Source organism: Monopterus albus, unplaced genomic scaffold (genome assembly GCF_001952655.1).
Source record: "Monopterus albus unplaced genomic scaffold, M_albus_1.0 scaffold98.1, whole genome shotgun sequence".
Lineage (NCBI taxonomy): Eukaryota > Metazoa > Chordata > Actinopteri > Synbranchiformes > Synbranchidae > Monopterus > Monopterus albus.
In genome coordinates this window covers 3,120,820-3,145,663 of record NW_018127978.1, presented here as the reverse complement: position 1 = coordinate 3,145,663, position 24,844 = coordinate 3,120,820, and the positions used below count along the sequence as shown (strand labels likewise).

The 24,844-nt window shown below is 39.5% G+C and overlaps 1 protein-coding gene across 2 annotated transcripts in view; it reads left to right on the top strand.

Moving 5' to 3' along the window:
- The window catches only part of LOC109965303 (DNA (cytosine-5)-methyltransferase 3B-like), a 65,442-nt gene that overhangs the window by 34,621 nt on the left and 5,977 nt on the right, over positions 1–24,844 (top strand). For both annotated transcript variants that reach the window (XM_020609207.1, XM_020609208.1), the window contains exons 6-16: positions 3,417–3,560; positions 6,749–6,907; positions 6,990–7,097; positions 12,312–12,453; positions 12,590–12,712; positions 13,266–13,310; positions 13,428–13,507; positions 14,741–14,853; positions 14,988–15,171; positions 15,958–16,042; positions 17,274–17,419. In XM_020609207.1, coding sequence (XP_020464863.1) covers positions 3,417–3,560; positions 6,749–6,907; positions 6,990–7,097; positions 12,312–12,453; positions 12,590–12,712; positions 13,266–13,310; positions 13,428–13,507; positions 14,741–14,853; positions 14,988–15,171; positions 15,958–16,042; positions 17,274–17,419 — 1,329 coding nt within the window. The remainder of the gene's footprint in view (positions 1–3,416; positions 3,561–6,748; positions 6,908–6,989; positions 7,098–12,311; positions 12,454–12,589; positions 12,713–13,265; positions 13,311–13,427; positions 13,508–14,740; positions 14,854–14,987; positions 15,172–15,957; positions 16,043–17,273; positions 17,420–24,844) is intronic.

Genomic DNA, 24,844 nt, shown 5'->3' with positions numbered 1-24,844 from the left:
TGCATGGACCAGTTTTTCAGCATCACTTTGGGACAGGATGCTCCTGAATTTGAAATATTGCGCAGGTGAAAGAATAATGTAAATTCAAAAGTTATTAGAAAATGGTCAGACAGAAGAGGATTTAGGGGAAAAACTGTTGTGTTCAGTTTTGATGCCATTTGTCAGAACAAGATCAAGAGTGTGATTAAAACAGTGAGTGTGTTTATTTACAGTTTGAGAAAAGCCAACAGAATGCATTGTTGAAGCTGTCATTGTCACCATCTACATGAATATTAAAGTTGCCCACTATGATTATTTTATCTGTCACTTAATCAGACAGAAAGTCTGAGAATTCAGTTTAAAACTCTGAATAAGGAGCAGGTGGATGATAAACAATAACAAATAGAACTGGCTTTGAGTTTTCCAGTTTGGGTGTGAGAGACTCAGAGTGAGGCTTTAAATGAGTTATAACTATGTTTAGGTCTAGAGTTGAGTAATAGGCTGGAGTCAATGACTGCTGCCACACCTCATCTCTTATAATAGAATCTAGAGCCACAACTAACGACAACTGTATTTACCAGTTTACCTGCTGAGAATTTTTTCTCAGCAGGTAAATCTAGTTTGTGTAACAAAACGATACCTGCCTCCCATCACATCCCTGGTTTCTGCTCTTCTACATACTGTAACAATACACAATGCCCAGGCAGAAAAAAGCCAGCCATGTCCCATCACTGTTCCTTTTATAGATGGATTTATAGAATTATTTGATTGTTCCTCACTTTTGGAGATTGTTAAGAGTGGGCTGCTGATGAGCCAAGACTCTTATATCAGCTCTGAGAAGTGAGGAGTGAGGAGGCTGCTGGAGGTGACATGAGTGACAATACATGAGGGCATCTGGTAGAAATTTTGCTTAACATAAGTTCAGGATTACACCATCTATATATATTACACACAACAGCAGGTTGTTATATGTGACTGGGCATATGCCAGCAATAGTCAGAACATTCTAGACTAGTTTATGGATTTCAAGCATAACTATTCTCCTAGGTGGAACAATGTTCCACAAGGCCTCAAAGTCTGCATTTTAGCCTCTGTATACAGTACTACACAAATTTAGATGCACTGTTAAAGGTAGCTAGAACAGGCTAGAATTTGAAGGTAGATGCCAGGAATGACTCTTGTAATCCCTCTGATTCTTTGTGAAGCTTGTAACATATTATTATGCTGTAGTATGTGCTATGTTGGTTAAGTTAACTGCCTGAACTGGGAAACGTTTGTCCTGAGTCTTTTTCTATCAACCAAAAACAAAGGTCAACCAATTCCTTTCAACATCTTTCCCCTTTTTTGGAAATGATTAGAAGCTTCAAATGATGGCTTGCAGTGAAGTATGTCTCGTGTTGTCTGAATGGTGTTTCCTCAGCCAATACATTTTCTACTTGCATCTTTTCTGTGCTTCTCATGTGGGAGGGAATAAGACACTACAGTTGATTTGGCGTCCTGTTTTAATTTTAGTTTTAGTCTAGTCTTTGTGTGAAGCTGTCATTTTGGTTTTTATTAGTTTTAGTCACATTCATACTCTTTTTAGTCTAGTCAAGTTTCATTCAACTAAAAGTCTGAGCATTTTAGTCTTATTTTAGTCAGAATTATCCATGACTATTTTCATCTAGTTTTAGTCAACGAAAACTGATGACATTTAGTCTAGTTTGTCAATGAAAATTGTATTTTAGTCTCTCTTTAGTAATGCAAATCTATTTAACCCAGTCAATAGAGTATAAGTACCTAGTAGTATAGACGAAACCAAAATTTTCTTTTAGCCAAACCCATTTCAAACAAGGTTATCTTATTATATTATTGTTACCTTATAGACTCAAGAATACATCCAATACACATTTTGTGTGATTTTGTGGCCACATTTCTCCCCATCTTTTCCCACAACACATTGTTTTCTTTTCCACTTCTTTGTAATTAAAGTTTTTCCAAATGTTGTTTCTTCTATTTCAAAGACGAACCTGGCCAGCCGGCCAGCGGTCCCTTTCTCTGTGTCAGACTTAACTTTGTTTGTTGTCGTCTTCTAAATAATGCCGTGAGTGGGGCTTAAGGAAGTGACGTTGCCTGCGTCTGCACAGTGCGGCTTGATGTGGACCCTGAAGCGAGACACAGGAAACAAAAATACTACAAAACAATAATAATAACGTGACTGAACAAGACGAAATAACGTTATACCATTTCGTTTCGTCTCGTTTTGGTCAAAGAAAATGAAGAGACATTTTGGCATAGTTTTTATTTTGTAAACCACATTTAGTCTTGTTTTATTCGTCAACAATATTGCATTGTACATTTGATTATAGCCATCGTCACATGACCAGCATTTACGTTGCATCTCGTCTCGTTTTCATCACGTGATAAAGGTTTGTTGACGATGATATTTAGTCATAATTTTTGTTGACGAAAGCAACATTATAAGTCACAAGGAAAAGATGCAAGTGGGGGAAACATGGATGCAATTAAGGGAAATAGGATTTACCCAGAGAACAGAGGGAAAGGAAAAACACTCTGGGCACATGCCAAGTCTCATATGTGCATTCACATTTCCCTCTTTATACTTGCATCTCAGTCCCACCCATGTGAGATGCAAGAAAAAATGTGAGGAGAGGAATCAAGGAGATGTTTTTAGAAACGAGATGTCTTTTCCTCTGATCCTTCATCTGAAGCATCCAATCAGCAGCTGATTTCTGATGATGGGGCGTGTCTGTTTATAAAAGACTTCTGGAAAGAACACTCTCTTGTTTCCTAACTCCTCCTTCCTCAGAGCAGATATAAGAATCTCTATGGACATTTTCGATCATTGCTCAGCTGGGAAGTCAGTCCGTTGAATGATCATATACTGTAAGTGACTTTGGCTGTCTTCACAGTTTCCTTGTCTAGCACAACAGACCTATGTAATTAAATTAGATTAAAATTTACATATAAAAAACCACCATGCTTTCGTCTGTCATCCTCTCTGGCTATGATTGGATTTGACTGATGTCCTAGTTAAAAGCAGGGAGCAAAATTTCTGCAAACTGCCTCTGAAGAAGCAATAGCAGTGGAAATGACATGATGGCGTGTGTTTGACTGTGTGTGTACTGCATATGTGGTAAAGATTTTCCTGTGTATGTTTTCATTAAGTCCTTGGGTGAATCGCTTAAAGCACACCTACCAATGGTATGAGGGGAGAATTATCACAGCTGCCTGAGAGGAAATGCAGCCAACACATTTGCAACACTTTTCCTATGACCACAGTTTATTTAGAAATAGCTTTTTTGCTGGTTTGGTGTTAACTAGTTTATTTTAAAAATGTAATTTCTATGCTTTGTCTCTCTTTGGCTCACAGGGAAATTTCCCCTTGAGGCAAATACAGTTTTCACTCTCCTTCTATCTGTCTCTTTCTCTGTCAGTATGGTGGAGGTCCTCGGGCAGTCACGGCTGTGTCCAGTGGTGTTCCTGAGGCCCCTCGTCTGGAGCTGATGGAACAGGATTCCAAAGACTCGGCTCAGAGCAGCAGCACCTCTTCCAGCTCTGAAATCCAGCCAGAGTACAATGTAAGATATGTGTGTGTGTGTGTGCCTTTGTATTACTTACATTATGAGGACCGAAACCTGTTAACACACTCACATTGGACTTGGGCATCCTTGTGGGGACCAGAAGCTAGTTCCCACCACGAAATTACTGAATTTTAGGGTGACAACATGGTTTAGTGTTAGGATAAGGTTAGATGAGGGTCAGGGTTAGACAAGTAGTGGTTGTGGTTAAGTTTAGGTCTACAGGAAATGAATGTAAGTTAATGTAAGGTCCCCACAAGGAATAAAAACACAGCATGTGTGTGTATGTGTATCTGTGTCTGCTGGCGACACTGATAAATGTGCATATAGAAGAGGAAGGAATGAAGGTGAGAGAATTAGGTGGGCGACAGGACCAGAAAGTAGACATACATCCATCTATAGGGGCATATAGATGACTTGGAAGATCTTCAAAAAAAAGAATGAAAAGGAAACAAGCGTATGCAGGTGCCAGACATGTTTAAAAATGCATTTAGTTTACTTTTTGCATATTTGTATTATTATATTATGTTTTTTAACTGAAGTTTTTTTAGATTCTAGAAATGGGAAGTACATTTTCCAAGTGTGAATGTGCTGGCATTTGGTGGCATCAATGTCCCACGGCCAAATTGAAAGTGGAAATAGGAAAGAGATTTTCACCACTCCTCATGCATACTTCTTCCCATCCCGACCTAACGAGATACTTAACATATTTATTACAGATGGTTGCCAAATTTGTGTTCTGGAAGGGAAATCAAGTTTCAAGTGATGACATAAGTACACACCAGCTCTGAGTGACTCAGCAAAACATTTTTTGCCTATAGGTGGCGCTACTTCAGCATGATTTATATTACAAATCATGAGTCAGATATTCTTTACATTTAGCACGATTCATCCTTTTGTAAAACTATGTTCTGCAGAATTTAGGTTTTCTAATCAAATGGTTAATGATCTATAATATTCATGTTTTAATTCAGGTCCATGTGAAAATCAAAATGATTTGTAGTGTTAATGCAGCAAAAGTAATGGATTGTGCTGCGATGGAAATTTGACTTCACAGAGTTTTACCTTGGAATTCAGATGCTGGAGCTGGGAATCACGTGAGATCTGAGTAACTATGTTTCAGTTTCAGTTAACCATAATACCAGTTCAAGACAGATTAGCCATTTTTAGCCATTATTAGCACTACCATTTTATAACAAGGTATTTTGTAGTATTTTGCACATACAAACAGTATAGCAACGTGTTCACAGATAGAAGTTAGACAGTACTGTATGTACGTCTGTTTCACTGAGACTCAAATAAGACACAAGGGCAAAATAACAATGTATCGCTACATCTTTTTACTGCTGATGCATCAAGCAACCATCTTGGATTTTGAGGTTGAGGTTGGTGTGGTTCTTCCGACTCTGTGGGAAATCTGACCTTAGGGGGCATTCCAGTTGAAATTTCTGACTGGGAACTTGGAAAATGTGACCTCCCAGTTGAAATGGAGTGCACCACCTAAAATGCAGGGGGGTTTTTTATGCATATACTGTATTTTAAAAGTCTCAAATGGAATTTACAGACATCAGAAATACACCTAGAAATCACTTTGAATCTTTCAGTCATAATGAGTAGAAGGAAAAGGTTAAGGAGGAGTAAAGGGAAAGAAAAACAAAGGGGCAGGCAGGGGAGAGAGATTATTCTAAAAAGGGGAAGTGAGGGGTTGGCACTGAGAGAAAGAGGAGCAGGGTAACTCCCATTACAGACCACAGAACCTCCTCCACCTGGCCTTGTGTTAGTGCAGGTGGCCACAAACACATTGTCTGGCTGTGTTTGCTCTGCATCAATAGTTTCATTCAGGTCATGATGGCCACTAGTCACCACAGCTGGGCCTGTGTGTGTGTGTGTGTGTGGAGGGGGGGTGCATATACTGATCTGCATGTGAGCATGTCTTCCTCCCCATGTCGCTACACTTCAGCGTTTACCTGTGCATGCATGGCGTCTCATAGAACATGTGTGTCTTGGTGTGAACTCAGTGGAGCATAGCATTCTTCAGTGGAATCAGACTCCATTACAAAGCCTGTGGGCTTTTTCTTTAGGCAAACTGAAAGATCACATAGCCTGGGCTCTCTGGGATTGCAAGCATGTAAAGCTATTTCACTCATAAACACATAACTTTCCAAAGAAAAAAGAGGAGCAAAAAAACAAAACAAAAAAAGAAACGGTCATTTCAAGTATTATCAGTGATTTTGGACATTTCTTTTAATCGTTCTGCACATGAAAAATTGAAAAGCAAACAAAGACACATCGTTTGCTTTGCGGAAAAGTAACACGAGCATATAGACAACAGTGCATTGTCAGACTGGTGCTAGCAAAGAAGATCATTCAGAATCTTTTATGGTGATATTTTCATTGATCTACTCAGCTTTTTCTCTTAGCAGATTTTTGTTTGACTTCTTACTCTCTTCTCTTCTTTTCACCTTCCCTCACCTTTGATCCTTTCCATTTAATTGCTGAAGAATTTTTTTAACTGTGTTAAACCGGAGAATGAATTTCCTCCAAAATCTTGATCCCCTCATTCTAGTTTTAGCTGCATTTTAATTTTAGTTGTAGATACTCGATCAGCTTCCCCCCATTTCTCTAGTTTTTTCTATTTTTACAATCTTTGTCCCAGCAGAGAAGAAACTAATGTTTCTTTACTCTATAACTGGAAGGCGTGTTCAGCTATTGCATGATACAGATATCGTACAGAATTTTGTCTGGTGTCAATCTGACTCTCGCTCTGTTAAGTTCAGTCTCTCTCTCTTCTGCCATGCACTCATGTCTCCTCCTCTTTTCATCAAGACAACCAGACAAAAAGATCAGAACTGATGAAGCCTCTTGGATGAGAGGTGAAACATCTTCGACCTAGAAATCTAGTCCAGTTGATTTTTTTCTAAGGTTTTTTTTCAGCAGACAAAAAGATATTGCTGTCACAATGTTTCCGGCACCTGAACCGTTACAGTATGAAACAGAGAATTTTCCAAAGATTGTCAAGTCAAATTGATCTAACCCAGTTTCCTTTTCTCTACACCTTGACACACAGCAAAGCAACGGGCTATCTCTCTATGTTATATTAAATCAGATGTTTTCTCTGCTTCTGTGTCTTTCTGTGCTTAAATAAGACATTTTTTCCTCTGCCTCCTACACATCTCTCCTACATCCAGGACAACAAGGGTTTTGGCATCGGTGAGCTGGTGTGGGGGAAGATCAAGGGATTTTCTTGGTGGCCTGGCATCGTAGTGACTTGGCGTGCCACGGGCAAGCGTCAGGCTAACCACGGTATGAGGTGGCTGCAGTGGTTTGGAGATGGCAAGTTCTCTGAGGTGAGGAGAGAAGGAGCAGTCAGACTGAAAATAACAGTTGGTATATCTTGAATTGTGTTTGACTCCATGTTTGCGTACGCAGGTGTCAGCAGACAAACTGGAATCCATCACTGCCTTCCCCAAGTTCTTCAGCCAGGCATCTTATACCAAGCTGGCCTCCTACCGCAGGGCTATCTTCCAAGCACTGGAGGTAAGCTTCACGCTTTATTAGTCTTAACATCTCTGTCTGCTAAAACTCAGAGGAACATTTCTGGCTGGTGTCCCCACTAACATTTACCGCATGTAGGAATCTGCTGTTCTAAAAGGGAGTTTCATCTGTTTTTTGAACTTTTGCACCACCTTTCAGAAAGCAACTGTAAACAAATCTAGGACACATTTTGTAAATTAATGAATCAATTTCTGAAGAAAGAAAAATAAACTATCAGAGTTGAACAGCGACATCATTTGACATCATTTCATAAAAAGTTATGCAACTTTTTTTTAAATACTGGCAACTTCTGAATCAAGTCCTGCTCAGTTTGTTGTAATAAAACGTTGAAACCCTAAGAGAGGTTCTCCTGGTGCAACAATATTTAAACAGGATGGATGCATAACTAAGGCTAACATAAAGTACTATGAACCATTGTGAGTGTTGTGATATAAGTAGTACACAGATATAATTGGTGGTCATTTGCATTGTGACAATCTAAAAGTCAGAACTTGATGATATAAAGCAACAGCACGGAGATATAATAACTGCTTTGTGAGCAGATTTTCATCTGAGACACAATCGGTGAATTGTGTTGTTTTATGAGATCCAGACCATTAGGAATCAGTTTTTAAATGAAATGAGAGGACAAACAACAAGGATTAGTGTGTGTGTTCTTGTATTTACTACACAGTGAGGACATTTTGGTTGGTCCTCACTTTCTGAAACAGCTTTTTGAAGGTCAAGATTTGGTTTTAGGATTCAGGTTAGAATTAGATTTAGTTTAAGGTTAGGTGTTAGGCATTTAGTTCTGATGGTTAACGTTAGGGTAAGGGGCTAGGGAATGCCTTATGTCAGCGAGTGTCCTCACAAAGATAGAAATACTAGTATATTGGTGTGTGCATTCTTGTTTTTATGTAGTCGTGGGGTCTGAAATCCAGGAGTTAATATCTTTGGGGGCCTGGTAGTGTCAGAACGGGTACTGGTGGACCCAATGTACTCACACACACCGGGAGTGGAACACAAAAGGAGTTTATTGGATAACAAAGGTAAAGTTACTGGGTACAGGAGAGGCAAGGCAGATGCAGAGCAGGCAGTACTGAAGAAGCAGGTGAACGAGGAGAATGAGGAAGACAAGGAAGGAGATGGCTGGGTCACAGGAATGGAGGGGAGTATGCTACACAGGTAAGTTGGGAGAGTGGCATCTCATGGGAGGACAAGGAAGATGAGGTTTGATTGCAAGACGGACGTGAGGTCTCCACACAGGTAGGTTGGAGCAGTTAAATAGGACGACGAATACGCACAGTCTCAGAGTAGTTCCAGAGTTCAGGAGCCAGGATCTGTACAGGAATAAATACACGGGAGCACGGGAGAGTTCACTAACAAACCAGTGGGGAAATAATGGAAAAGGGCGTATATATGGGAAGCTGAACCAGGAGGTGGATGTGACTCTGGCTGAAATACACTGGCTGGGACATGACAGGCAGGGAAAGACAGGGAAAACCAACAGAAAAACAGGAAGCATAAGACTGAACCACAACAGGTAGTCTACTTGAGGGGACGGTAGGCTGTGTCCTGAGTAGGATGAGTAGTTAGTTGAATTTTAGGAAAATTACAGGGTATAAAGTCAGAGCAAGTGTCGGCTTTGGTCAATGTTAGGGTAAGTTTCCTGGAAATGAATGTAAGTCTATGTATGGACGCTGTAAGTGACGAACATAAGTTTGTGTGTCTGTTTGTGGAGGTGTTAGCAGCTGATTATGTGACATCTCACATGCCTCTGGAGCGAGACTCGTGCTCATGTCTGTACTGGGCATGTTATCACTGGCGCATTGGAAGCACTTAGCGTATAAAAAGGGCACAGAGAAGCCTACAGAAACACCTTGGAGAAGGGGAAACTACAGTTTATATCTCTGACACAGTACATGATGAGGGAATTACTGGCTACACATGAAATACATCTGTATGTACAGTGTTTCCAACTCATGGTCAAAACACACTTCAAAAAGAACCGTGTGCTCAGTAGAACTGATGTTATAGACGTTGCTTCTGTTACCTATTGCACCTGTTTACATTTGGAGAAGTACAAATATTACACGTCATTTTTAGGTGGAGGTTTGCTTTTAAAAAACGAGAGAAAGATGGAAACTGTAAAACTTTAATACAGTGTTTTATTTTTATCACAATAAAATTTTTCATTAAGGATCATTTTTCATTAAAGTTACAAAAATGTCTGTGAAGTCTGTCAATTAGATTTTTTAGAAAGAAAGAAAAATGGGATTGGCAGGTCAGACTTAAAAAAAAATTGGAAATCGGAGTTGGCCAAAAGATTGCAATTGGTGCATTTCTAGTTTTTTATAATAACGCTCTTTCAATTAGCCTTCAAAATTGGTCACCTCTCAACAGATAATAGACCTTGTGCTAGTAGTTTGTCCACTCAATCCTGTTTGTGCTGTCTGATATAGCCTAAAACATGGGTAAAACACCGACATGTCTCAGCACTTTGTCTTTCACTGTACATCAGTCCTTTTACATTTTTCTTTCTTTTCTGACACTTTTCACTTCAGTTTTCATCTTTCATTCTCATCTGTGGTAGTTTTTCAGTGGTGCATATTTTAGAGGGAGACTGTTATTTCAGTGTTTATCCCTCTGTCTGAATGAGTGTTTATGTGTGACTGCTTAAAGACAGCCAGCTGACAGATGTTTCTGTCAGTTAAGCGTAATTAGTGTAGAAGCTGAGCTGCAGGCCTCTTCCTGGTGCTGTTTCCATTTCTCTTCTTGTGGCCTCTGGGTTTGGTCTGCCTTGTTCACCTCTTCTTCTCTGCCTGTCAGTCTCTTGTCTCCGTGCTCTGATTGTAACAAATCCTGTCAGAATGATGCATCTTTACATGGGGTTCCACTACTTTAAACATGATACTGATTGACCTAAATTAGTTGATTATAATTAAAGGTCAACTTTCAACCACGATCTGTTACCACCAAGTTAATGCTGATGACTGAGTCATAATGTCACCTTATTTTGCCTGTTAAAACATGAAACCTGTTGGCCTAATTGGCACGTAGCTGTAAAAGGTCAATGGGTGAAATTGTTTAACTCCAGTTTGATTTTTAGGATACTGCGATAAACTTTCATCATTAACTTTTGAAATGAGAGGACAAACAACAAGGATTAGTGTGTGTGTTCTTGTATTTACTACACAGTGAGGACATTTTGGTTGGTCCTCACTTTCTGAAACAGCTTTTTGAAGGTCAAGATTTGGTTTTAGGATTCAGGTTAGAATTAGATTTAGTTTAAGGTTAGGTGTTAGGCATTTAGTTCTGATGGTTAACGTTAGGGAATGCCTTATGTCAGCGAGTGTCCTCACAAAGATAGAAATACTAGTATATTGGTGTGTGCATTCTTGTTTTTATGTAGTCGTGGGGTCTGAAATCCAGGAGTTAATATCTTTGGGGGCCTGGTAGTGTCAGAACGGGTACTGGTGGACCCAATGTACTCACACACACCGGGAGTGGAACACAAAAGGAGTTTATTGGATAACAAAGGTAAAGTTACTGGGTACAGGAGAGGCAAGGCAGATGCAGAGCAGGCAGTACTGAAGAAGCAGAACACGAGGAGAGGAAGACACAGAGCTGGTAATGGTTGGAGGGATGACTTACAGGTGAACGAGGAGAATGAGGAAGACAAGGAAGGAGATGGCTGGGTCACAGGAATGGAGGGGAGTATGCTACACAGGTAAGTTGGGAGAGTGGCATCTCATGGGAGGACAATGAAGATGAGGTTTGGTTGCAAGACGGAGGTGAGGTCTCCACACAGGTAGGTTGGAGCAGTTAAATAGGACGACGAATACGCACAGTCTCAGAGTAGTTCCAGAGTTCAGGAGCCAGGATCTGTACAGGAATAAATACACGGGAGCACGGGAGAGTTCACTAACAAACCAGTGGGGAAATAATGGAAAAGGGCGTATATATGGGAAGCTGAACCAGGAGGTGGATGTGACTCTGGCTGAAATACACTGGCTGGGACATGACAGGCAGGGAAAGACAGGGAAAACCAACAGAAAAACAGAAAGCATAAGACTGAACCACAACAGGTAGTCTACTTGAGGGGACGGTAGGCTGTGTCCTGAGTAGGATGAGTAGTTAGTTGAATTTTAGGAAAATTACAGGGTATAAAGTCAGAGCAAGTGTCGGCTTTGGTCAATGTTAGGGTAAGTCTCCTGGAAATGAATGTAAGTCTATGTATGGACGCTGTAAGTGACGAACATAAGTCTGTGTGTCTGTTTGTGGAGGGACCTCTGAGACTATTACAGTGCAGGTGCATTTATACGGAGACTTGATTACACACAGGTGGATTCTGTTTATCATCATTAGTCATTTAGGTCAACATTGGATCATTCAGAGATCCTCACTGAACTTCTGGAGAGAGTTTGCTGCACTGAAAGTAAAGGGGCTGAATAATTTTGCACGCCCAATTTTTCAGTTTTTTATTTGTTAAAAACGTTTGAAATATCCAATAAATTTCGTTCCACTTCATGATTGTGTCCCACTTGTTGTTGATTCTTCACAAAAAATTACAGTTTTATATCTTTATGTTTGAAGCCTGAAATGTGGCAAAAGGTCGCAAAGTTCAAGGGGGCCGAATACTTTCGCAAGGCACTGTATCTTATTTTTAATATCTTTCTAAGAGGTGCATTTATGGTCAAGCTTTTGACAAGTTTTATTTCATTTGTCATCCTGATTTCTAGATTAATATATGAATTTATTTTTAGAAGAACCAACTTTCATGTGATTATGATTTGACATGCATTTTATTTTATTTTATTTGTATTTTTTTTGGCGGGTGTATTTCTCTTAAAACAAAAGCCTTACAAAGTCTCAAATTTGGGTTAATTTAAGCCTACAGATACACGGTAGATATATTTTTATCTAATTAATATTGGTCTGTCAGTCAACCGTTTGTTACAAATAACACTCATCAGTTCTACATTAAATTTGGTTGGAACCTGTTTCCCCAGCTGTCTATCAATCCTGTTTTTGATTTCAACTCCGTTCCATTAGCAGTTTCTCTTCTTGTCTTTTATTTTTACAACTTTATGCAATTTTTATTACATTGCCTGTATGCAGTTAAAGATTTGATCTACACTTCCTTTCACACCTAAAGCTGCCACCATATCTCTTAGTATTGTTTTGCTGCCACACTTCTCTCTGTTTTTCTCTCAGATGGCCAGTTCCCGGGCAGAGAAGACTTTTCCTTCCTGTGAGTCAGACAATCCAGAGGACCAGGTAAAACCCATGCTGGACTGGGCCAACGGTGGCTTCCTGCCCAAAGGAGAGGAGGGACTCAAACCTACATACAACACTAGTAAGCAATGCAGCAGATGCTCAGAGGGTCTTGGTCTTTACCTCACAACAAGCTGCATATTTTGTGCCTCCTACTTGGTTGTTTTCTGGGAAACACTGTAAGAGTCTAAGTGATCTGTTTGTGTGTCCCCCTGCAGACAGTAACCCTCTGGATCACCAGGTCCTCGACCTATCCCTACCAGACTACTTCCCCACAGCGAAGCGGCCCAAAGTCAGTCTCTGTAAGAACAAGGGCCCCCCTGAGGAGACTTGCAGCAGAGGTAGAGGTCAAAGTTCAAGGAGTTTTTTTTTATTGCAAATTGAGTTTTTCTGATTCTGAAAGTTCCAAATTGAAAAAAAAAGGATTATCATTTGGCATTAATATAGTTTTACAAAGTATAACAGTACAGTTATAGTATGTGCTACAAATCATTTTTGAAAGCCATGAGCCTAAGTATTTTTCCTTCAGTTTATATCCTGATTTTTGTAACAAGATTTGATAAGATTTGAGTGTTTTCAGTAAAAGTTGTTACCAAGTTTACATTTGCATAAACCTTTATTTTACTCATTTGAAAATACTGGTGTCAGTAGGGATATGCAGGTATTAGTGTCTCAGCTTTATGTTTGTTAAAAGTATGAAAAGGAGCAAAAATGACAACTGTGGAATTGGTTTAGTACTTTACATTTGTGTTAGTTTCTTTTGTTTTGTTAGTGGTATTATTTGGTTGAGAGTACTGAGGAGGGCAGTTATTTAAATTTGGCTGAATACTGACAAAAAGCACATTTGTGCAGGGAAGTTTTCATGCATTTTAACACTGTCCCCTTTTCTCTCAGAGCAAATGGTGAATGAAGTTCTGAAAAATAAAAGAAATATAGAAGGTAAACTTGTGCACTTTCAAATCGTGTGGTTCTGTGTTTTTGTGAATTGATTTGTGAATATTAGCTATCATTTCACTTTGCAGCTGTGCTTCTGTGTGTGTGTGTGTGTGTTGACAGAGTTTTGTCTCTCTTGTGGAAACATGAGAGTAGCAACCTTCCACCCGCTGTTTGAAGGAGGCTTGTGCCAAACCTGCAAGGTACAGTGATAAAAATGCATTTGTTTTTTTAGCTCCTCTCATTGTCAGAGTGGTGAAAGCTTTTCTAAACAACAGGAACATACTGTAATAATAATTATGATAAGCACGAGTATAAAGATGAGTAAGAACCAAAATGTTTGGATACTTCACCTAAAGGAATACATTCTCCTGCAACTGGACTACTGGTTTTTATGGGGTTCCAACAGTTTGTACTGATGCCAATAAAATAATACTACCAGTAACTCATATTCAGTATTTTCATTATTAATCTTAAACTGGATTTAATCAGGTACTCTCACTGAGATCTCTTTTTCAAGAGAGACCTGAGAACAAGAAACTTTAATAGTCAGAAAACCCATTCACAGAACCGGACCAAAATGTCAACACATCCAGACGCAAAATCAGTAAAAACAGTCACATGAATCACAAAACATTAGATAAATACTTTAAAACTGCCCTGAGAAATTTTAAAAAATCTAACTTAAGGGAAGATTGTAGTTCATTCCATTTAAAAGGTGCATAGTACCTAAAAACTTTTTTTTGCTAAGGTTAGTGGGTAAATGTGTGACAGCTGAGGATATATAGTTTCTGGATCGAATATTGCAGTTATATGATTTCAATGAGAGAAGAGATATGAGGTAGTCTGGGAGCTGTAGGTCCATCCAGAAGTCTATTTGATTAGTCATAAAACCAGTCATGTCAAACAAATAATCATGGCATAATAATATTAAATCATAGGAATACAGGCATTACTGTATGCATGAAATAAGCAATATTAAGTTTCAGTGGTGAAGTACCTGTCTGTGTTATACTAAAATTATCATCAGTCTCTAAACTTACTACTGACTTTATTCCTGTTTTTGTTGCCAACCAGTGAGGTTGGATTGGTGGACATTTCCAAATGAGAGCAGTTTTTAGAATAAAGCCTGATGTTTTCATGAGTTCCTGGAGGTGGCCCACTGATCATCTTTGTGAAGCATTCAGGCGGTCCTTGTTAGGGGACTTTTTTCTGGCAGACTTATTCACATCATAACAGGGAAAAGCAAAAATGACGCTGAACATGAACACCTTGAGGAAGGAGGAGTGTTAGGTGTACCTAATATATCAACAACTGAATGCATGGTTGAAGAGGATTGTTTTTTAAATTACAACAGGCGTGGCTGATGTACTGCTTTATTACACCGGATGTGTGAAGTTGTGTCTTTGTTTTCTGTGCTTGTATGTGCATGTTAGGACGTGTACTTGGAGATGTCCTACATGTATGATGATGACGGTTACCAGTCTTACTGTACCATCTGCTGTGGAGGTCGAGAGGTTCTGCTCTGCGGCAACGCTAACTGCTGCAGGTCAGACACACACACACACGCACACACACACACACATATAAAGAAACAGGAAATGCACTGTATTAAATACTCCTACTATGTCGATATTTATTTATGTCCGGTCACCCCCTCAACATTTGTCCCTTCTCCGGCAGGTGTTTCTGCGTGGACTGTCTGGATATCCTGGTCAGTCCTGGAGCATCTAACAGTGCACGGTATGTGGACCCATGGCGATGCTACATGTGCCAGCCGCTGTTGCAGTATGGTGCCATCAAGCGGCGGCATGACTGGAGTCTCAAGCTGCAGGAGTTCTTCGCCAATGACAATGGACAGGAATTTGTGAGTCACTTTGACTTTTAGAAAGGCGTTTTATATAAGATTGGGCAAACATTTAATGGTCTCTGTGACTAATCTTGAATGTTAGAGCAGTAGGACTAATGTTTTTTTGTTTTGTATGTATCGACGTGTATGTTTTTATTGTATATGTTACATTTTGTGCCCACACTACAGACCAGTTTCAGTTTGGGTTGATGAGGTTCCTCAAAGAATCTGTACCTCTCTCAGCTACTTGCAGGAGGTCAGCACAATAAAAACAACCCAATTCAGTCCAACAGCTCTGCTTAAGATACAAACATTTTAAGGTTTTCACTATTTAGTGTTTTTCAGAAAATGTATCAATAAGTTGAATCAGAAAGTTGTGTATAAGATCACTGCTGTGGTAGCGTTTCCATGGTGGTTTTGTACTGGATTCCTTTTCTGTGTAACATTTTAAAAAGAATGAGCAGAGAAGGTCATTACGCTTCCAGTAATGAAAACAAGAAAATATAATGTTTTGTAGTATATACTGGTAATCCCATTTTTCATGTTCATGTTGCTTGAGAAACAAAGACACTGAAGAGCTTTAAATACAGTGATGACTCCTGTGACACTGACTAAAGTAATATGTGAGACTTTTGAAAAGTATGTCTTTTATGTGCAGTATGGTGTAATGTTTTTCTTCACTTCAGCCTAAACACAAACACAAGCTGGGTTTGTAGCTTCTTACCCTTTTGACCATTTCTTGTTACATAAGATTAACACTCAGATGCCCAAGTTGTGATTTACTGTAATGTCTTTATTTTCCAGGAGAAACCAAAGATTTACCCAGCAGTCCCTGCAGAGCAGAGACAACCAATCAGAGTCCTTTCCCTGTTTGATGGCATTGCCACTGGTGAGGATGAGTGTGTTTGTGTGTGAGAGAGAATGATAAGTGACTATGGATATTTGCAATTTAGCAAAGTCACAATAGAAAATATCTTGATACCATTGTGGTACTATGACAGTATCTGCATATGGTTATTTCAGTAGTATAACTGCGTTCAGGTCACAGAATTTGAAATAGACTTAGCGATGCGCCATTGTGGACTTTTAGAGCTGTTGTGTGGCAGCATATCAGTTTTCCCGTTTCAAGAAATGACACAGCGGAAAGTAAACTGGTGAACAATTAGCAAATTCTGCTGGACAAAAGCAATAGTAGCCCCATTTAGGAGGTAGACAGATCTTGATATCTCTTGCAGAAACAGTCAGAACACAACTGCACACAACACTTTGACAAAGATGGACAAACAAATCGGATGCACATATGTAAAAACAACTACATAGGAACCACCCTTACACCCTTACAGTATTTTCTCTTGAAAAAGTAGTCCATGATGTTTGGAAACACCTCCAGAAAGGGACAAATCTCTTGTTTATTTTGTTTTTCTAGCGGTTATGTTTTTTATATGGTCTTACTTCATATGTTATGTTTTTTTTAATTGCTTTACTGACTGGAGGTCACTCTAAAATTTCGCTGTACGTGTTACAGTGACAATAAAGGATTATCTTATCTTATCTAAAATTCACCTATATGTGGCTTTTCCAAGAGTATTTTAGCATCATCTTCTCATTCTGGTGCACCAAGCAGCAATTTGCCCAGTACTGCCTCTGGTGGTCTGCTGTGAGTGTGTCTTGTTTTGCTTACAAGATCCAGCTGCTATGATAATATATTATTTTATCTATTTTATAAAAGGATTGCTTCATTGTATTTTTTGATTTGCATTTGTACAAACAGTTCAGTCATTCAGTGCCAGTGACGATTCATGCCAATCTTCTGCACATCTGTAGGTCATGGTCGGCCACTTTTAATAAAGAAGGAAAACAGAAGTACTTAGAGATAAATGGAAAATCATACAAAAATGTTTTTATTATTTAGTAAAGGGCATTTTCTCACCTTTTTTCTTCATTTTGGAATATTATGATAAATATACTGTTGTAGACATTTTATCATGGCAACATCATACCAGGAGTTTTTGGTATTGTTACATCCCATTAAGAGACAGTAAATTAAAGCATGTGTCTGATGTATTGACTACCACTCTGCATTTCATTCCTCTACAATGAATTTGTATCTCTATTTCTAGGCTACCTGGTTCTAAGGGACCTGGGTTTTAAGGTGGGCCAGTATGTGGCATCAGAGGTGTGTGAGGATTCCATCTCAGTGGGTGTTGTCAGGCATGAAGGAAAGATCCAGTATGTCCATGATGTCAGGAACATCACCAAGAAAAATGTAAGGAAGAAAATAATTTGTTTTCTAAATTGCTCAGTTTTTGTCCACAGTGTCATCCCCTTGAATATCTAAAACACTAGCTTTTACAAAGGATTTGACCAACTTAAATAAGTATAATAAGTAAGTAAAACTCAGAATTGAGAATTAGTTAATGGTATTCTTAAAAGTAAGTATTACTTAAATCAGATCAAATATACCAGATCAAAATGGTTTACTAGGGCTACATAGAAGCAGTTGGAAGCTTTTCCTACCCTACCCCAAAAAATGTAGCTGAAAACATGACATATGAATTGTTTCAGTTGTCCAGTATACTGTACATTTTATACTATTGGTGAAAACAAATTGAGTATAAAAAAAAAATATTATTGAAGGAATTACTTTAACATGTACAAACACAAAATGATTGTTCGAAAGCAAATCTGGGCTAATTATTGTAGAAAATAGTTAGTAGTATTTGTTCTGAAACAAAACTGCATTTAAGTGTGTATCTTAAGGTCTTTTCACATATAGAGCAACACAAATAAATTATTTCTTTTTGAAGGCAATTTAAATGCACCACATATATACACATGTAACGTAACACAAAAATGAAATTTGAAGTTCTAAAAGGTCGCACTATAAAAGTCCATATGAAGCGATGTTGACCAGCAGATGCAGGCTTTGCTAAATACAAGGAGTGCATCCTATATCGATAACGTTAAAAAAAATCAACCTTGGGGTGTAAAAAATTAATGCAGCTTTTCGCTCAGCAATATTCTGTCAATGATGTGCAAGGGTTCCTTGAGAGAATATTGATTCGAAAATTACTGACGTGTCAAAAGTGTATGAAAATTTAATCTCCAGTGTGAAAAGACCTTTAGATGAGATTTTAGCACAAACAGCATGAAACACAATAACCTTCTGAAACTTTTGAAATGACCATTTTTGGTGTTTAGTTGCTGATTAAGCTGAATTTAAGAAGCTGCTTCTAGACAGGACAGCTCAGGCTTTCAAAGAAACTGCACCACAAACAGGTCTAAACAGACAGGACCGATCCACTTACCGATCTTTATTCCAGTCCACAGCTTGAGCTTAACCATGAACCCTGACTTAACATGAGACATGTCACTAATCCATATTTCACTCCACATCTTACCATTAACCCGTGACAACTTTAGTCTGTAGTCAAGAATCTTTATTGTCATTATGCATAGCACAATGACATTTTTTCCATCAGCTCTCGGCTTAAAAGACACATTATTTATACACATCATAACACACTATTGTACAAGTCAATATAAAACAATGAGCAAATAAAAAAGGGACGTATGGGATCTAATCAGGTCAGCAACAAAGACACACCTAGTGAGCAAATAACATCAGCTGCGGGTTTGAATAAAATGTTGTTTGATTGGAGATATTTTAGTCTTGAAATGCCAAAAAGCAAGATGGCAACTTGCTTCTCCTGATTCTCTACCGCTGAGTTACTGTTTTGGGCACAACTCACGCCAGTACAACAATTAATAAACAGACTATCTGAACTTTTGGTACAGCTCTCTTGCCCTCTGCTCCTGCTCTTACACACTTCTCCCAGCACCCTCCTTGCACAACTAGTCAAATCCCACCCCTAACCCATAGCAACCACCCCAGTTGCTAACAACAAATAAGAACAGTACAGTGCTCAACTAAATACGGCTGGTGATTTTACAGTATCTCTGGAAGCACAACAATTTATCAACATCAGAACATAACAGTAATAACTCACATTATTTATGCCCTAATGTTAGCTATTTACTGACGTGTCAAAAGTGTATGAAAATTTAATCTCCAGTGTGAAAAGACCTTTAGGTTAGATTTTAGCACAAACAGCATGAAACACAATAACCTTCTGAAACTTTTGAAATGACCATTTTTGGTGTTTAGTTGCTGATTAAGCTGAATTTAAGAAGCTGCTTCTAGACAGGACAGCTCAGGCTTTCAAAGAAACTGCACCACAAACAGGTCTAAACAGACAGGACCGATCCACTTACCGATCTTTATTCCAGTCCACAGCTTGAGCTTAACCATGAACCCTGACTTAACATGAGACATGTCACTAATCCATATTTCACTCCACATCTTACCATTAACCCGTGACAACTTTAGTCTGTAGTCAAGAATCTTTATTGTCATTATGCATAGCACAACGAAATTTTTTCCATCAGCTCTCGGCTTAAAAGACACATTATTTATACACATCATAACACACTATTGTACAAGTCAATATAAAACAATGAGCAAATAAAAAAGGGACGTATGGGATCTAATCAGGTCAGCAACAAAGACACACCTAGTGAGCAAATAACATCAGCTGCGGGTTTGAATAAAATGTTGTTTGATTGGAGATATTTTAGTCTTGAAATGCCAAAAAGCAAGATGGCAACTTGCTTCTCCTGATTCTCTACCGCTGAGTTACTGTTTTGGGCACAACTCACGCCAGTACAACAATTAATAAACAGACTATCTGAACTTTTGGTACAGCTCTCTCGCCCTCTGCTCCTGCTCTTACACACTTCTCCCAGCACCCTCCTTGCACAACTAGTCAAATCCCACCCCTAACCCATAGCAACCACCCCAGTTGCTAACAACAAATAAGAACAGTACAGTGCTCAACTAAATACGGCTGGTGATTTTACAGTATCTCTGGAAGCACAACAATTTATCAACATCAGAACATAACAGTAATAACTCACATTATTTATGCCCTAATGTTAGCTATATTTTAAATGGTAAATGTGAAATCTTGCAAAACCAAAGCTACGTGTTTATTTCTAGCCCAAAAGTGGAGATTTGTAAATGTGCAATAATTTGGAGAAGAGTATGTCCTTGGCCTCTGACCATCTAGTGGTTGCACTTATACTTCACTACTCATATTTAATATTGTGTTTATTAGTGTTCGTTGTTTTATTGCAATGAAAGAGCTCTTGTACTGGAATCAGCAGTTGTGTATCGGAATCGGATCAGAGCTGACAAAATGTGGATTGGCCCATCTTTACTTTTTACCCCACTATATGAATTTGAAAGCTTTAGTTCTTTTGCAGATAATACAAAATATAATCAACAAATATTTTGTATTATTGTTGATTAAGCTATCCAGCAGTAAGTGCAACTGGCTCCATGTTTACCAGCTACAACATTAACTTTATGCTTACATATTAGTATACCTATAATTTTAATCTAATGGGTTATGATAATGAAATGGACCATCCTGCATAGTGAGTACTTTCACTTTTGGTAATTTGCTATATTTTAATATTAATTCTTCTACTTTTACTGTCTTAAAATGCAGGACTTTTAACCAAATATTTCTTAACTGGTAGTGCTACTTTTACTTAAGTAAAGGATTTGACTGTTTCTTCTCTTACTGCTTGTTGGTTTAATTGGTACAAAAACAGATATGTAAAAACAAGAAGTTATGGTTTTATTTTGTGACCGTCTACCCAGTATTTGTGTGTAGCATCTCCTCTGGTGGTCTGCCAGCCTCACTGTGATGAAATGGCTCCAGGAAAATGCTGGATGTAACTCCCTAAAAACCACAAATGGCTGTTTTTTACATATATATTTATAAATGAGTTGCGTCATCTTCTGACTCCACGTCCATATTTAATACAACATCAGTGGTATAAATGTAACTCTCAGAAAGAAAGCAAATGGGGGTATTTCCTAACATATGCACTGTTTCATTAAAAAACATTTTATTCATAGAACATCTCTCTCTCTCTCTGACACACACACACACACACTCCCACATACATGCACCAGAGGCTGCAGCTGCAGTGACATGGTTTAGGGCAGAGGACAAAGAGTAGCTTCATCATCTGCAAATCCCCTCAGGAACCTTCTCACGTGATAGCTACTGTGTGTGTGGCCTTGTTTTTTTATACTTGTGAGGACCCCAAACCGGGAGCCCATTAACAGTGTGGGAGCTTGCCTTCTTCATGGGAACCGGAAGCTGGTTCCACACAAAGTAAACTGAATTTTAGAGAGGTGACTTGGTTTAAGGTTAGAGTTATGGTGAGGTTATGGTTACAGTTAGTCAAGTAGTGGTTATGGTTAAGCTTAGAGTAAGCCTCCTTGAAATGAAAGTCAATGTAAAGACCTGCTAAGTGACAAAAACAAGGGTGTGTGTGTGTTCTTGTACTTGCTACACAGTGAGGACTAAAGCTTGGTTTTAGGGTTCAGGTTAGAATTAGGTTTAGGTTAGGGTTAGGCATGTATAGTCATGGCTAAAAATATTGTCACCCCTGCATTTCTGTCAGATAACGCACCACTTCTCCCAGACAATTGTTGCAATCACAAAGTGTCTGCTATTCTCATGTTTATTTCTTTTGTTTGCATTGGACCAACACAAAAACGCTGAGAAAAGCCAAATCTGATACAGATACATCTGATACATTCCACACAGAGCTCCAAAAATGGGCTGGTTGAGTCAACTTTCCCCCATTTTAACTGGTTGTCGGTGTGATTTCTATGTTGCCAGCACCTGTTGGTTGCTACAGGTGAGTTTCACTACAAATTAAAGCAGCATCACATGCTTGCAGTACAGCTGCTGTGCTGGCCCACATCCAGAGCAGTATACCGGACACCCTGGACCCCCTGCAGTATGCCTACCGACCCAATAGGGCCACCTCAGATGCCATCGCGGCTGCCCTTCACTATTCCCTTTCTCACCTGGAAAATGGAGACTCCTACATCAGGATACTCTTCATTGACTACAGCTCTGCCTTCAACACAGTTGTCCCCCACAAACTCATCCACAAACTGTCCACACTAGGTCTGCACCCCACCCTCTGTGATTGACTCCTGGACTTTCTGACTGGCAGGCCCCAGACTGTCAGGATTGGCAATAGGACTTCAGCCAGCATTGTTACAAACACTCTGTTAGGGTGACTCGAACACAGAAGTGAGTGAGTCACAAAAAATAGACGGACCCAGGTGGCTGACTTCGATGCAGACAGTGCTAGTTTATTTACAGTGCTGAAATATGTGACAAGAAATAAACAGGAGAGTAATACGGGGACCGGGTGTCGAGCTTCGGAGATGTACACAGTCAATGAAGGAGATGATGAGAAGAGGACCGGGCTGCGGACACTGGGACTCACTCCTGGGCTGGTCGTGGTGGATAGTACTGAAGAGAAATAGCAAGAGTACATACTGTAAGTAGTAGACTGTGCATCGACCTGCAGGGTGGTGATGAATCAGAGTGGAGGAGGTCCGTGGTGAAAACAGAGAGAGGGGAGTGAAAAAGTAGGTGCAGCCGGGCAAACCTGACACACTGGCACCCCACAGGGATGTGTCCTCAGTCCCATCCTCTACACCCTGTTCACCCACGACTGTGTTGCCTCCCACAAAGACAACATCATCCTAAAGTTTGCGGACGAAACCACAGTGATAGGTCGCATCACTGGCTGGGACGAAGCAGCCTACAGGAAGGAGGTGGCCGGTCTGGTGTCATGGTGCAGGGACAATAATCTCAGCCTCAACACGGACAAGATGTAGCAGATGATAGTGGACATGAGGAAGGAAAGGAGATCTCATCAGCCACTATTCATCCGGGGGCTCGAGGTGGAGAGGGTGAGCAGCTTCAAATAACTGGGCGTCCACATCAGTGAGGACCTCACTTGGACACTTAACACCATACAGCTGGTTATGCAGCGGCTATACCTCCTGAGGAGGCTGAGGAGGTTTGGCATGTCATCTAGGATCCTTTACAACTTCTACAGCTGCATCTTCAAGAGCATCCTGACCAGCTGCATCACTGTCTGGTACAGCAGCACTACTGCTATGGACCGCAAGCGCCTACAGAGAGTGATAAAGACTGCAAAGAAGATCACCAGGACTCCACTGCCCTTTCTGCAGAGCATTTACCACCACAGGGTGCATAGGAAAGCTGCCTCCATCCTCAAAGACCCCACCCACCCCCAGCACTGACTGTTCCGGTTGGAGGTTTAGAAGTGTGAAATGCAGGACTTCTAGACTGAAAAACTCTTTCTTTCTGGCTGTCATCAGACTCCTAAACAGCTGACTCAGGAACTTCCTCATATAATTCCACCCATACTGTTTACACACTCAGTTAGCACATGCATAATTGCACACTCACTGCTGAATATTTGCACACACAGCTCCCACGTAGCATACATTCTTTCTTCATTATATTATGTTCTTGTTGTATTCTTTATTATGCTTCTTTCATTGGCTGTTTTACAGTGCCTTAGATTTTGAGATTTAGATTTTGTGTTACCTATGTATCTGTGTTATACTTCTCTTATATTGTGTGCCATTTGTGTGGATGGCAAAGTAAGAATTTCATTGTACAGGGAAACACGTTTCCTCATTGTGCATATGACAATAAACCCTTGACCTTGACTATTTTTGATGATTTTGAAAAAGTGTCAGTAATTCTGTCCAGTCCATTTTTGGAGTTCTGTGTGGAACGGATCAGATTTGGCTTGTTCTGATTTTTTGTGTTGTTCCAATGCAAACAAAAGAATTTATGATTGCAACCATTTTCTGGGAGAAGTGGTGTGTTATCTGACAGAAATGCAGGGATGGTAATATTTTTGGACATGACTGCAGTTCTGATAAGTGTTAGGGTTCTTTTCTTTTATGTGAGTACCCTTTCTCCACCTCCAGTTCTCTTTCTGTCTGTTCATCTCTTTCTCCTTCATCCCTGTCATGTCCTGTTTACCTTCATATCTTTCATTGCTCTTTTCCCTTCTTGTCTACAGTGAAAGAACTACTGTATATGAAGGAAGGAGGGGTTTATACATGAAAGAGTAAAAGAGGGCAAAGGGTGAGCAGATATTTAGATGCTGTGTCAAGTACTTGATCAGCTGGCTGACAAATATCAGTCAGCAACTATTTTGATTATTCCATGTCATTTTTAAGTGACATGTGCATATAGTTACTTTAGATAACATAGGTCTCGCCTCCAGTACTACTGTGAGGAACCTTGGAGTCATTTTTGATCAGGATATGTCCTTTAAATCACACATAAACCAAGTTTCTAGAACTGCCTTCTTTCACCTGCGCAATATTGCCAAAATCAGGAGCATCCTGTCCCAAAGTGATGCTGAAAAACTGGTCCATGCACTTGTTACTTCCAGGCTTGACTACTGTAACTCTTAACTATCAGGATGTCCCAATAAGTCCCTAAAAAGCCTCCAATTAATCCAAAATGCTGCAGCCAGAGTACTGACAGGAACTAGCAAGAGAGATCATATCTCTCCCATATTAGCTTCTCTCCACTGGCTCCCTGTAAAATTCAGAATAGAATTTAAAATCCTTCTCCTAACATACAAAGCCCTTAATGACAAGGCTCCATCGTATCTTAAAGACCTCGTAGAGCCTTATCATCCTAACAGAGCACTTCGCTCTCAGAGTACAGGTTTACTTGTGGTTCCTAGA